General features: G+C 43.1%; 1 protein-coding gene across 2 annotated transcripts; it reads left to right on the top strand.

The window, feature by feature from the left end:
* Nucleotides 1–4,654: 4,654 nt before the first annotated feature.
* Nucleotides 4,655–12,094, top strand: DDX52 (DEAD (Asp-Glu-Ala-Asp) box polypeptide 52). 2 transcript variants are annotated; one of them, XM_010291847.1, is made up of 16 exons: nt 4,655–4,741; nt 4,928–5,008; nt 5,054–5,168; nt 5,503–5,627; nt 5,829–6,014; nt 6,270–6,413; nt 7,071–7,182; nt 7,488–7,560; nt 7,701–7,904; nt 8,268–8,358; nt 8,871–8,993; nt 9,198–9,348; nt 9,724–9,799; nt 10,627–10,698; nt 11,355–11,447; nt 12,007–12,094. In XM_010291847.1, the coding sequence occupies exons 1-16, from the start codon at nt 4,655–4,657 to the stop codon at nt 12,092–12,094; spliced, it is 1,821 nt and encodes a 606-aa protein (XP_010290149.1). The 2 variants fall into 2 exon arrangements, with proteins under 2 accessions (XP_010290149.1, XP_010290148.1); XM_010291846.1 differs by having other exon boundaries at nt 4,928–5,186.
* Nucleotides 12,095–12,785: the final 691 nt, after the last annotated feature.

The raw sequence follows: 12,785 nt of genomic DNA, 5'->3' as shown, positions 1-12,785 counted from the left end.
TGCAGAAGCAGTCTGCTTTCTCTGCGTGTAGTCAGGTTAAACATCTGGAGTGAACAGACTGAGCCACAGACTATATGACATGGGCCAGGGAGCTGGGCTAGCCGCTCTGCCGTGCAGATAGGTAAATGCCTAAATGTAAGCTCAGAGCCGACGTTCCCTGAGGCAGAGACCCATGGGAGGCTCCAGGGCTTGGCTGCCCAGCCGGCACAGGGAGCGTGGCTCCCCTCGGCGCTTGCAGGGTGTGCGTTCATTTAATCCTGAAGGGTAATTTTCCCTCTGTGGATGGTGGAAGGCCGACAGCTCCAGCAATGGGAGGGCTGTGGGGGCCACTGGCATCGGGGTGGGGGGAGAGGTCTCTGACCCCCTAGACTTTATTTCTCTGACCCAGGGATAAAAAAAGTCAAAACACTCAAATGTGCACTGAAGAGTTGTCCCATCCCCGTATATGTAATACAAAGCCACACAAAAACCTCTGAACCTCAGAGATTTTACATTTTCTTCTAATTCCAGGAACTTTGGTTTTACTTTTATATACAGCAAAATTAATTCTCCTCTCTGTAGTTAATATGCTGCTCAAATGGATTCTTAATTACAGATAAATCACAAATCTACACACTCAACTATTATGCTTTTCAAGTAATAAAAGAGATCATTTGTCTTCCTCAGATGAACAGAGACCAACTAGCACACCATTTCCCCCTTTATGAAGAATTCATTTGCCTTAGAAAGAAAGTCTTTAAAAAAACATTGCAAGGATTTCTTGAATAGGGGATCAAAGCTCCCACACTGCTGGAAACCATTTTTGCTAAATAAGATGTGGGTAAAGGAAAAAAAAGTAAAAGTTTTTTGGTAGTGGTTGGGCTTACGACACCCTTGGGAGGGACAAGGACGTGGGGTCAAGAAGTTGTGACCAGGTTAGCAACACAGGGAACAGAAGGGAAGGACAAAGGAACAGAAAGTGGAAATGGACAGATGAATGAGGAAGCATGTTTCTTTGCCGAAAGAGAATAGATGCTACATCAATTCATACTGAGAGCTAAGGGATGAGGGCCTGTTAATAGATTGGGGGACACAGCAGGGATCAGAGGTCATGAGTGCACTCAGCTAGGCTAATTGACTGTTATGTGCATATTAGTGATGATAATGTAGTAGGAGAGTGGGACGTGGGGAGCAGATATGCAAAAGTTCCACTGACAAGCGCCATCCTGTAATTCCTGTCATACACCTGCTAAACAAATGCACACACACACACAAAATATAGTGGCCTTAGTTGGCTTGCTTCAGGAGGGGAGCCCACGGTAACAGGTAAGCATCTCTGACCTGATTGTGCATGTGATGAAATAAACTTGCTTGCCAGATTTGCTTTGCAATCCGTTGGGGTTTTTATTTCAGTCCTATGGGTTGGGCACAGCCCGATGATCTGACCAATGTGTCTCACCTGGGCTGCTTCTACACTGTCGCAGTGGTCCCCTGAGCACCCCTGTGGGATGGGGGGCTGCTTCGGGATCGGGAGAGTACCCTGCTATTAACCCCTTGCCTGTACCTGCTGCGATCCCCGGGACTGTCTGCAAGAATAACAAATGAAAGTGGAAAACCATACAGCCTGGGCTCTCCCCCACGTCCCAGTCCAGTCCGCAGGCGTCCTGCCAGCAGCTCCAGGCAGAACAAGGCTAGCGCTTACCCTCCTCTGCTATAATTTTATGCCAGCCCCAGTGTGTTGGAAGCGCCGTGTTCCGCAGCACGTACAAGCAGGTACAGGAGGGGTAATATAAAGACCACAAGATGGTCCAATAACTACCGTGTTCGCCCCATGTGAGCGTGGCTGCAGGGTGTTAATGCCCCCCTTAGCTGGCACAGGCAGCTGTCTCCTGTTTGCTGCAGTGCAGACGGAGTGAGAACTCCCTGGCAGGAGGCAGTTTGTTTTCTTCTTTACCGGTTCGGATCACTTATAGGGAACAAAACAAGTCATCCTTTGCCTTGTGGTGTTTCTGCAGTGTGCACCTGAGAGGGCTCCTTCGCTGGGAGACTTTAGCTGGGAGGCTTTACCTCACTCAGCAAAGCAGGAACAACATAGAAAAAGAGTGAAATTGGTTCCAGTTGATCCAGATACGGGATCAGTTTTGGAGGTCAGGTGCAGTTTTGAGCTCACTTTTGTTGAATCGAGATCCAGCCTGGCAAGCGCTGCTGATAAAACAGGATTGCCCAGGTTATGACAGCTTGCTGGAGCATTAATCACTGCCTCCATGGCTGGGCTGGCCTGTGCTCCCTCACCACGCGCACCCTGCAATGGCCTCATTGGTCATCTGGTGTCAGTGCCGACTTGGCAATTAGCACTGCGTAATTGATAGAGCAGCACCAGGGAAGCACAGCTAAACCTGATGCCATGACAAGAGCAGTTTTGCTTTGCATTAAGTTGCTCCATTTTTATACTTCACTGACTTCTCCCTTTCACCCCCGACACACATGACCCCTCGCAGCCCAAGTCCTGGCACTGCCCCCTCCAACTTCTCCAGGGCAGACCGACTTCAGCGTAAGGTGGTTCAGCCTTCCAGCACGTGCTGGAAGACGGGAGCGTGCTGCCAGGGGCTGCTCCTGCCATAGGGTCCCTCGCTCCTGGCATACGGCTTTCTGCCCGCCTGGCACCCAGTGCTGTCACCTCGGAAGCAGAGCTCTTTACTTTTTACACAAAGGGATTTCCCAGTTGAGTGATGAAGAGAGTATTTCCCATTTCCTCACTCTTGAATCTGCTGACAGCATCTCTTGGTGAGTGATGGATATTGGAGATGATTTATAGTTCTTTGTTACACAAATGCCTCCACATTCTTCCCTGTCCTCTCACAGCAACCATTAGTCACTTTTCCCAGAGGAAAAGCAAGAGCCTCAGCGCAGGAATGGCCCAAAGGACACGGTGTTGAGTCTCTCTCCCGTACTGGCTTTATTTGCTGTAAATATGCCATCAGCAGCAGCTGAGCTCGGGGACACAAATGAGAGAAGCATCAGCGTCGTGGTGCTCTGCATCCACCCAGGACTCCGTGTGGCTGCTTCCACCCGTCTGCTGGGAAGTCAAAAGGTTGGCAAAGAAAAAGCACTATAAATCAGGCAGATAGGGGCTGCGGGGAGGATCGTGTTTATGCTATTTGTCATCTCAAAGTTTGTAATTAAAGTAGTGAACATTACAGGAGGAACAGTCATTGCCTGTATTTCTTAGAGCTCTTGGATTTCAGCAATGTAAATGTTTAGCCCTTGAGACTTTTATTACATAAAATAGTTTTTGTAACGCTGTTGTTGCTTAATTGGATTTCTGTTTGTTTTACTTCAAGAACACCAGGAAAAATATGTGTATCGTTTGATCTGATACAGAGTACTAGGAGACTTACTTGTACTGTTGGAGCTCACAGTTTATCATAATGAATACATACATGAATTAAATAAATTCTGATCTTAATCTATGCAAAGTTTCTTGATTGCCCTGAGCAGCTGAGCCAGTTGCTGGGTTGCTCCTGCCATTGCCTCTAGCGTTTCTTTCTTCAAGCACAGTGGTGAGGCTGGATTGTATCAGTGGAAGTCAAGGATTAAACAAGTTAACTGGGCACATTCCTGACTTTCATTTAGGTGTCACTGGGACTGCTAACCGGCTTCACGTCAAACACATGCTGAAATGTTCTGTCGATGTGGGTCTTAAAATCAGGAGGGTAGTACAGCATTAAGTACTTTTTAACAAAATGGGTTTGAATCAAACTAAGAACATTCCTCTGCTTTCACAGGGAAAGGAAGAGCCACTTGTTACAGATCACAGTGGGCCTTGCCCGACAATCCATGAGGAGAATATAAAACAAGGGATGATCTAGACAATGAAAAATGATAATAAGCCACTGTTTTGCCTCCTTAGAAATATCCAGGACCCAAGTTGACATCTCTAAGAGGCAGAGTGGTTGTGTCTGGAGGAGCAGATAATCCCTGCTTGCTGGCGCTGTGATGCATGGAAGAGAGGTCAGTCCTTTGAGACCAGCTAATGATACTGTAAATCACCAAAGCACAGACATGTGCGAACAAAAACTTCCCACAAAAGCTTTTGTCCTCTTACTCAACTGAGCCATTCCTTAAAAATAGCTGAAGCAGTCAGCGCAATTAACTTGCCATCAGGAAAACACAAAAGGACAAAATGCTGTGATCCGCCTATAAAGATGTAGAACAGTTTTATGGCTCATATGCTGGATTTGACATTTTGGATTCGTTTAGACCTCACGCAGATGATAAAAAAAAAAATCAACAAACCCCACTCTGCTGCAGTAACGGGGTCTGGAAGGGTCTGGTCGGGAGGGCCCCACAGCCATACAGCTGGCCCGGAGCCCCCGGGGCTGAGGCCGACCCTGCAGCGGGGAAGGGGTCTCTGCTTTCCGCCCTCGGGCTGTGGGGACGGCCGTGCTTCGCTTCGGGGTGGCTTGTCCCGGTGCCTCGGGCCTGCTGCGGCCTAGTGCTGAGCGCGGCCCGGAGGAGCCTAACCGCCTGGTTGCCATGGCAGCACGGCGCCATGATACCCTGCGGAGTGGTTGCTATGATACCCAGCCAGGCACGTGCTCGGCCCCGCCTCCGCGCTCCCGGAAGTTCTCGCCATTTCCGGGGGCGCCGCGGGGAGTGCTGGGTGTGGGGCGGCATGGAGGCGCAAGAGTTGTTTTGGCGGTTGGGTGCCGGTGCTCGTTTTGACGTGCGGCGCTTCGGGCTCGATGCGCGGCGCTTCGGGGTGCGACGCCACCGGGGGTTGGCTGGGACGGGCCTGGGCACTGTTCGCTCCGCGACGCGGGTTTCCCAAGCCCCGTCCCTACCGCGCGGCGAGACCTCGGGCCTACCTGCGGCCCTGAGGTAGCGGTCGGGGAGGCGCTAGGATCTAGCCAGGCCGTCTCACCATTTTCCGTGCTCTCGCCTCCAGGTCATAAAGGGGAGCGGTGGCAGCGTCTCACTGGAGAGCCTCGACTTCTTCGGGCGCAAGGAGGAAGCCCCCCTGAGGTCTGCCGAGGAGGGCTGGGTGCTCGCAGGGACTGGAGAGGAGGTAAAGGGTGGAAAGCAGCAGAAGGAGGATGGAGCAGAGAAAAACAACGGAGAGGTGGCAGGAAAGAGAAAAAGAGCAGCAGAAAGCAGTGAAGGGAAAAGAAAAAAGAAAAAGACACGAGGTATTTATATATACGTATGTGTGTGCTTGGCAGAATACCCTGATGAAGTTCATGCTTCTTGCTTGTTTCTGTTTACTTTAAATCTGCAGGTACTGTAAGTCATTTTACCAGAAAAAAAAGAGGCTTCTGGGTTCCTTGTCTGGCTTGTGTCAGAGCTGACGGAGTAATTGGGCCAAGATTTGGTGTTAAGGCATGGGGATGTGGTTGCCATCTTTCTGGAGTCCTCATTAAATTTAGTGAGAATGAGAGAAAGAAAGGTTTTGAGGTGTCCTTTTTTACCAAATAATTTTTGTCTGGACTTTACTAATGGAAATTTCAATTTTTTGAATTGAAGCATCAATGCCAGAGTTGTCAGAAGGTAATGGAATAAAGTGGATGTCCTCTCTGGAAGCAAAATTTGAAGATGCAAAAGACAAAAAACCTACTGCAGAAAAACTTGAACGCTTGAGAAGAGAAAAGGTGGGACCATGGAATTCTAACATAGCAATAGTTTATTTGGTTTCTGTGGGTGTTTCATCCAAAAGTTGAGGATCATTTATAGTCAATTCTCTCGGGAGGAGGGTGACTAAGTATGGGGAAAATAACCAGGAGATGAATCCATATATATTTAGTTTTATGCTGTCAAAGGAAGAAAGAAAGAGTTTGTCTTTTGCCTTTTAGATAAACCGCTTCAGAAATCAACATAAGATCAATGTTCAAGGAACAGATCTTCCTGACCCAATTGCCACATTTGATCAACTTCAAAAGGAATACAAAATACACCCTAAAATCATGGAGAACATTCAAGCTGCTGGTTTCCAGGTCCCAACACCCATCCAGATGCAGGCTATTCCCGTCATGCTTCATGTAAGTCTTCTGATACTGTATTTTATTACAGGGAATGTGGCAGAATTTGGAGAGTGGCCTCTCTTTAGGGTCAAGGGAGTGGTTGTACATCGTTAGAGATCTATCAACTACATCAGAGTTCAGAACTTAGCCATTACAATATTACGTATTTTGGGTTATTTTGTAGCATTAGTATTTATGTGACTGTGATTTTTCTTTGGTGTTTTTGTGGTTTTCTTTTCTCATAAAATATAACACCCTTGTTTTTTCTTACAGGGTCGGGAACTTCTAGCTTCAGCTCCTACTGGGTCTGGAAAAACACTGGCATTTTGTATTCCTCTTTTAACACACCTGAAACAACCTAGGAACAAAGGATTCAGAGCTCTGATCATATCACCTACCCGAGAACTTGCTAGCCAGGTGTGTGTTGAGGGGAAAGGTGGTGGTGTTGTATTGAAGAACTCCAAAGTTTTTTCTCTGAATTGGTAAAGTAGCAGCTTAGTAAATATATTTTTCTTTTATTATCCTCAGATATCAGAAAAAGCTAATTTAAACATTTCTTTTAAGTCTCTTCTGTGAAATAGCTACATATCTAGCATCTCAATCTAATCTAGATGATTAGAGTAGAGGCTCAAGATTCTTTGATCATGCTTTAAACCTGCCCAGTGCTTAGGTGCTCTTAATACCTACCTTCATATTTGAGATTGCAACAAGATATTTATCTGCCCCAAACACAGAATTTCAATGAATAACTTTATATTGAAGCTTTGTTATTAAACTGAAATAAAAATTACAACTTTGGGCAGAGTTCCATTTTTATTCGAATAGGAGAGGGAGCTTATGGGAGCTACATCGTTAGCGTCAAAATATGGTAGTAAGACTTGTGAGAACTTTCAAGTGAATAATACATGTTAGAAAGCTACATTTTATTATGCTAAGAAAACTAGACAGCTTTCTCTTAACGCTGAAATTGGAGTGGTGGTTGAAGCTGTATCATCAGGATTGTCTGCAGTTTTTCTGCTTAGAAAACCTAATCATCTCAGTTTGAAAATTTAATCTCTCTTGCTGCCTTTTCAGACACATCGGGAGCTGGTGAAATTGGCTGATGGAACAGGCTTCAGGATACATATGATCCACAAGGCAGCTGAAGCAGCAAAGAAGTTTGGGCCCAAATCTTCTAAAAAATTCGGTAATTGTTTTAACTCCTGAAGTGCTTCTAAAAATTTAAAAAATGTGACTGACCTTTCTATTCTGGCCTGTGTGGTTTTAGAGAGGTCGGTTAATACCACTCAAGACATGCAGACTATTGCTCAACACTAAAGAAGTAGCTGGCATGGAAGAAATGGGAAATGAGCCTGACATTGGAACCTGTTAAACTGTACCTCTGGCAGATTGGATTGGAACTTCGGTTTCTTCATGGCTTTGTTAGTCTGGTTTATATTTGTGTCTTTTTAAAATGTTTTTCTTCTTTTCTCTTTTTTTCTTCTTCTATAGATATACTAGTTACTACTCCAAACAGACTCATTTATTTGCTGAAACAAGATCCTCCAGCAATAGACTTGACCAGGTACCAAGAGTCTTTATCAAATCTTGCTTTGCCACTGAAAAGTGGATGCGTGCGTTGTCCTTGCATCTGTGATGGTCTGTTAGAACTTTTGCCTTCTCCATAAGTGACTCCTACTGAAAAGAAGACCTCTCTGTTCTTAGTGTAGAGTGGCTGGTGGTGGATGAGTCAGACAAGCTGTTTGAAGATGGGAAGTCGGGGTTCCGAGATCAGCTGGCCTCCATCTTCCTGGCATGCACGTCCCACGTGGTGAGAAGAGCCTTGTTCAGCGCAACCTTTGCACATGATGTAGAGGAGTGGTGTAAACTCAACCTTGACAGTGTTGTTCTGGTGTCTGTTGGAGCAAGGTAGGTGTGCAGTTGTATTCTGACTCTTGTGGGTTTTTTCCTTTCCTGGCCAAATTACTTGCTTTCTTTGCGTCATCATCAGTCTGCTTGGTTGTATGTCTGTTGTTGGTCTTAGTACTGCAGGTTGGTTGTCTCCAGAAAAAAATGCGTAGGCATACAGATCTTCCTTATGTGTTGAGGAAGGTGTTGTTTTCATTTACCTATTACTTTATCATCAAATAAACATTAGTCTTAGAAGTGTGTACTGGTGAAATAAGTTTGTTGTGCAGTGTTTCTTATTCACCAGGTAATATTTTATGTTTTTTAGTGTTTATGTAAATAAACTCTAACAGTAGCACACTTCTGTTGGATTTCTGGTTTCAGAAACTCTGCAGCGGAGACAGTAGAACAAGAGCTGTTGTTTGTTGGATCTGAAACAGGAAAACTAACAGCAATGAGAGAGCTTGTTAAAAAGGTATTTTGGAGAGATTCAGTACATTCTGCTTGCTTCTATCAGAGACTCATGATTTCCTAGGGCAAAGAATTCTCTGTGGCACATGTTAAACCGTTGTCTAAATCTGCTGTACAAGAGGAAGAGTAATGACCCTACCTATGAAAACTGAGACTGTTCCATCCATGTTCTTGGTCTTAGAGTCTTGCTTAGGACCAGTTTGTATTAACAGTCTGTTTAATTTTACTTGGCAGTGTGAGTGGGTTCTTCACATTGGGTGGCAAAAAAAAAAATCTGTTTGTTTCTGTGGATTAAAATGCAGCCTGATGCTTAAGTTGGGAACCATTCCCTCAAAGGCAGAGCTGAATTTGCTTAGTTGTGACTCCTGAAGATTTGGCTAGTTAAAAAAAAAAAAAATTATTCTCTGTGATGGAAAAAAAACCTGGGGCTGGTTAAGTCCCTTTAGTAGCTCAGTGTCTGTAACAAATAACAGTAGGAAAAGGACTAGAACCTTAGACAAGCGTATTCTTTTGCAGGGTTTTGCACCTCCGGTCCTTGTTTTTGTACAGTCTATTGAGAGGGCTAAAGAGCTTTTCCATGAACTTATTTATGAAGGCATCAACGTGGATGTCATCCACGCAGACAAAACTCAGCAACAGGTAGGAGGATGTAATTTATTTTCAAGAAACACTTTACAACACCTTTTTTTTCTAATGTAACTTTGACAGTAAATTACTGCAGGGTTTTGTCTAGAGGTTTAGTTTTATTTGTTAACATCATGGCAACTTTCAGGAAACAAGTTCACCTCCTTTGTCAAACTGCTAGTTAGGCTGTTTCCAAGTAGCTTTCTTTTCTTTTCCTAGAGAGATAACGTAGTGCGCAGCTTCAGAGCTGGGAAGATCTGGGTGCTCATCTGCTCAGCGTTACTAGCTCGAGGGATTGACTTCAAAGGAGTGAATATGGTCATTAATTATGATTTGCCAACAAGTGCGGTGGAATACATTCACAGGATAGGTGAGTGAGTGTTGCTAAATTATGTCCTTTTTCTCATTTCCTGGATCTTTAATGTAGATGCTCTTGTGCATGAGCAAAAATCCTGAAACCAAGCATCCTCTCTTGCTGTAGCACTAGCTTCTATATGGCTTGAGCCAGTTAAGCCCAGATATAAACTTTCAGTAAAGCTGTGTTATTTTTGTCAATCTTCTATAAACCTTAAATATTTAGTCGCTCCAGACATGCCTGTGCTTTCATTCAATAGGAACAATCTTTGCTTGGTAGTATACTTAGTATACTAACACATCAAGAGGCTGGGGCTGTGAAGAGGAATAGAATAAAGGGAGATATTTAAAGTAAAATGTCTACTCTTTTTGCAAAATTTGTGTTTGACAGGTCGTACTGGAAGAGCAGGGCATACAGGAAAAGCAGTCACTTTTTTTACAGAAGATGATAAACCTTTATTGCGGAGGTAAATTGGAAACATGATGTAGCAAAAATGTTTTTTGTGTTTTGTATACTGTACTGCTGAACCATATGGTTGTGTCTGGTACCACACACCTCATAAGCACAGTATTGCCATGCTCTGGAAACCCCACACTGCTGTGAAAAGCTCTTACAACGAGAGAGAGAACTCTGTAGCAACATGTTGGAACTGCAGGGTGGTACCACAGCATGGGAGAGACTGAGAACTCTTCAGTTTTGAGGTTCTTTTGTGAAACCTTTCACTAGTGCAGCAAGAGAGAAACTAGCGTCCTTTCACTTACTGCAGTTATGCTGGCTTACTTGGTAGCATGTTTCAGTGAAACTATTCTGACTTGGACCTTGCTAAAGGGCCGGTTCAACAGTTTTTACAATTAACTTTGTTCTTGTTCTGGTTTTCCTAAATCATTTGCCATGTAGAAAGTATAACTACCTCATGCTGTGCTTTATTTTTTTTTGATCCAGTTCTTCAACTTTCTTGTGTCCAAAATTACTTGTTATGATTCTGTTTTGGTTTACTGCTTTTTTTAATCTCCTTGAAGACTGTAGTCCTTGAGAGTTTCAGTTGTTTAAACTATCCAAATGGGGTCATTAGTTTTATTTAAGCTTTTGGTGTCTTTTTGTTTATTCCTTACCTTACTTCAGACTTGCTTTTGTGTCTTTATTTCTTGCTTTTAAAAAATAACAACAAACCAAATGAAAAAAACAACAATAAAACAGCCAGTTGTTAGAGATTGCTGTTTTTCACAGAAGATGCTTATCTATTGTCCAGGCAGTCACTGCTAGAGCTAATCTCTTCCCTCCTCTCTTTCCCAGTATAGCCAGTGTTATTCAGCGAGCTGGCTGTCCTGTGCCAGACTACATAAAACACTTTCCCAAACTGCAAAGGTATGTTCATTTGAATAGCTTACTGGTTTGTTTCCCATTTTAAAAGCCTGCATGAGTGGTACTGGGTGTGTAAGTGTTACAAAAGAACTAGTAGTTTGCAATATAATTGCAGTTTAGCTGCAAAAGAAATTTTAGACGTGGTGGGGGTGGCTGTTTTTTTTACCCAGACAAAAAGAGAAACAAAAAGCATTCTTGACTTACAGTTTTCCTGGAGCTAATTATTTTTCTCCAAGCTCCCTGAAATCTGCTTTAGACTTCCTAAGCCCATACTCATGAATTGGGCTTCTGATACATGAAAGAAAGTCCTTTGCTCTTTTGAATTACCTTTAGAAAAATTGTTGTAGAGGTGTATGCATATAGATAAATAGATTTTAATCAGTGCTGCTTTTCATGCTTTTTTGTAACTTCTAATAGTTTCCAAAACTAGAAAAAAACCCCCTTATATATGTTCGAGATACATTGAAATAAAGGTTATTTGAGTGTCTTGGAGACAATGTGGCTGAACTAATCTTGAAATAAGCAACCCTGAAAACATATTCAGAGCCATAAATTCTTAACAACCCGTAAAGGTTTTCATTGTCTGTTTTATTTACTTTGGATATTAATTTTTGCCCTTTAAAGTAACTTAATCCTTCTTCACTAAATGTTGTTCTCAGCAAACAAAAGAAGAAATTCATTAAGAAGCCATTGACAAGAGAATCCATTTGTACCACCCCTCAGTGCTTCCTGAAAAAAGCCAAAAGAAAAATGTAAGTAGTTTTTTCTCAAGAGGATGTAAGAGCTGCTGTTTATCTAGAAGAGACCCAGCAAGCTTCCCCCAAAATAACCCGTAACTAACTTGGATGGACCACCCAGTCGTAATGATTTTAGTGATGGTGAAGTTTTAGTGTCAATATCTGTCTACTGGAAATTGGATTAATGCCATCAGTTTGCCTTACATGGTGTTTATGTATCAGGTGATAGCAGCCTGAGTTTAAACCACGGCCTTAAAAGCAGACTTCAGGCTAGCCTATCTGCTCCTCTTCTGGTGAAGGGCTGGCTTTGTTTTAAGGCACGGAGTATTAATACGAGAAGCAGATATCAAGTTGTAACGGCTAGAGCTCACAGAAAATTGGCATATAGCAGTTTGGTAGAGTAGAAGTGGTCATTAAGAACAGCATTACCCATGCTTTGGAGTGTTGCTGGTGAAGGGTTCTATGATTCTGTGTTCAGCTGCACTAATATGATATAAACCAGCTAATATGTGTCACTGCTGTGTACTTCATATCTTATATTCAGGTGTCTTGCTCTCCAATGTGTTTCTTGTAGGAAAACTACACAGCAAAATATTAAGCAAAAAAAGAAAGTTAAAGAAGATAAAAATGGCAGTAAATTACAGACTGTTTCAAAAAGCTGAATAGCAACAGATTACTCGTGAGCTGGGGCTCACCCCTATGTCCATACTGAAGAACAGAAGAACGAAGATAGTGGCAAAAGGGAAGGGAGCAAAATATTTCTTATGTTTCCTTCTGGATGAGGATGGATGTTCACATGCAAGAAAGTCTCTACTGAAATACCAGTCGAGGATTCCTGAATGCTTCTTACAGAAACTGATGAGTGTGCTCTTGCAGTAAATGCCTTGTGTTTTGGAACAATAGTTCAAAAATAGCATCTGTTTGTGTTACCATCATGCGGTTTTGTATTACTCCTCGGTAATAGTGTCAGTTCTGTGTTCTAATATGTTTGTCAGATTTGTAGAAGATTCAGTGGCAGAAAACACCCAAGGCTTACTATTAGGCTCGATAAATGCAATAGACGCTTTAAAATAGACACTTTAAAAAAACCAAAATGAACCCACTTGTATGTGAAAGTAAAGCCTTGTTCCTCCTATTTTTTTGGTTCTATAAAATAATTTTGAAATAACAAATACTTTACATGTCTGTAAACTCTTTTGTACTGTTTCATATTTAAGCCTCAAACCAGAATAAACAAGGTCAGAAAAGACTGAGAGAGACATGCCTGTCTATACAGCCTTGATGGAACAAGTCTGCAGGCATTATTCCTTAACCTGTTATGCAAAAAAGGCTCCATGCATTTTCCACCTCCTC

The sequence above is a fragment of the Phaethon lepturus genome, unplaced genomic scaffold (assembly GCF_000687285.1).
Source record: "Phaethon lepturus isolate BGI_N335 unplaced genomic scaffold, ASM68728v1 scaffold24937, whole genome shotgun sequence".
NCBI classification, from domain to species: Eukaryota; Metazoa; Chordata; class Aves; order Phaethontiformes; family Phaethontidae; genus Phaethon; species Phaethon lepturus.
The sequence above is the reverse complement of the archived record's forward strand: the minus strand, read 5'-3'. Positions and strand labels throughout refer to the sequence as shown.

What these genes read in the sequence shown, in the direction of transcription:
- DDX52 (XM_010291846.1), top strand. Translation starts at nt 4,655, where the DNA reads ATGGAGGCGCAAGAGTTGTTTTGGCGGTTGGGTGCCGGTGCTCGTTTT. An exon ending in TCGATGCGCGGCGCTTCGGG is followed by an intron (nt 4,742 to 4,927) that starts GTGCGACGCCAC and finishes TCTCGCCTCCAG; the next exon opens with GTCATAAAGGGGAGCGGTGG. An exon ending in AGGTATTTATATATACGTAT is followed by an intron (nt 5,187 to 5,502) that starts GTGTGTGCTTGG and finishes TTTGAATTGAAG; the next exon opens with CATCAATGCCAGAGTTGTCA.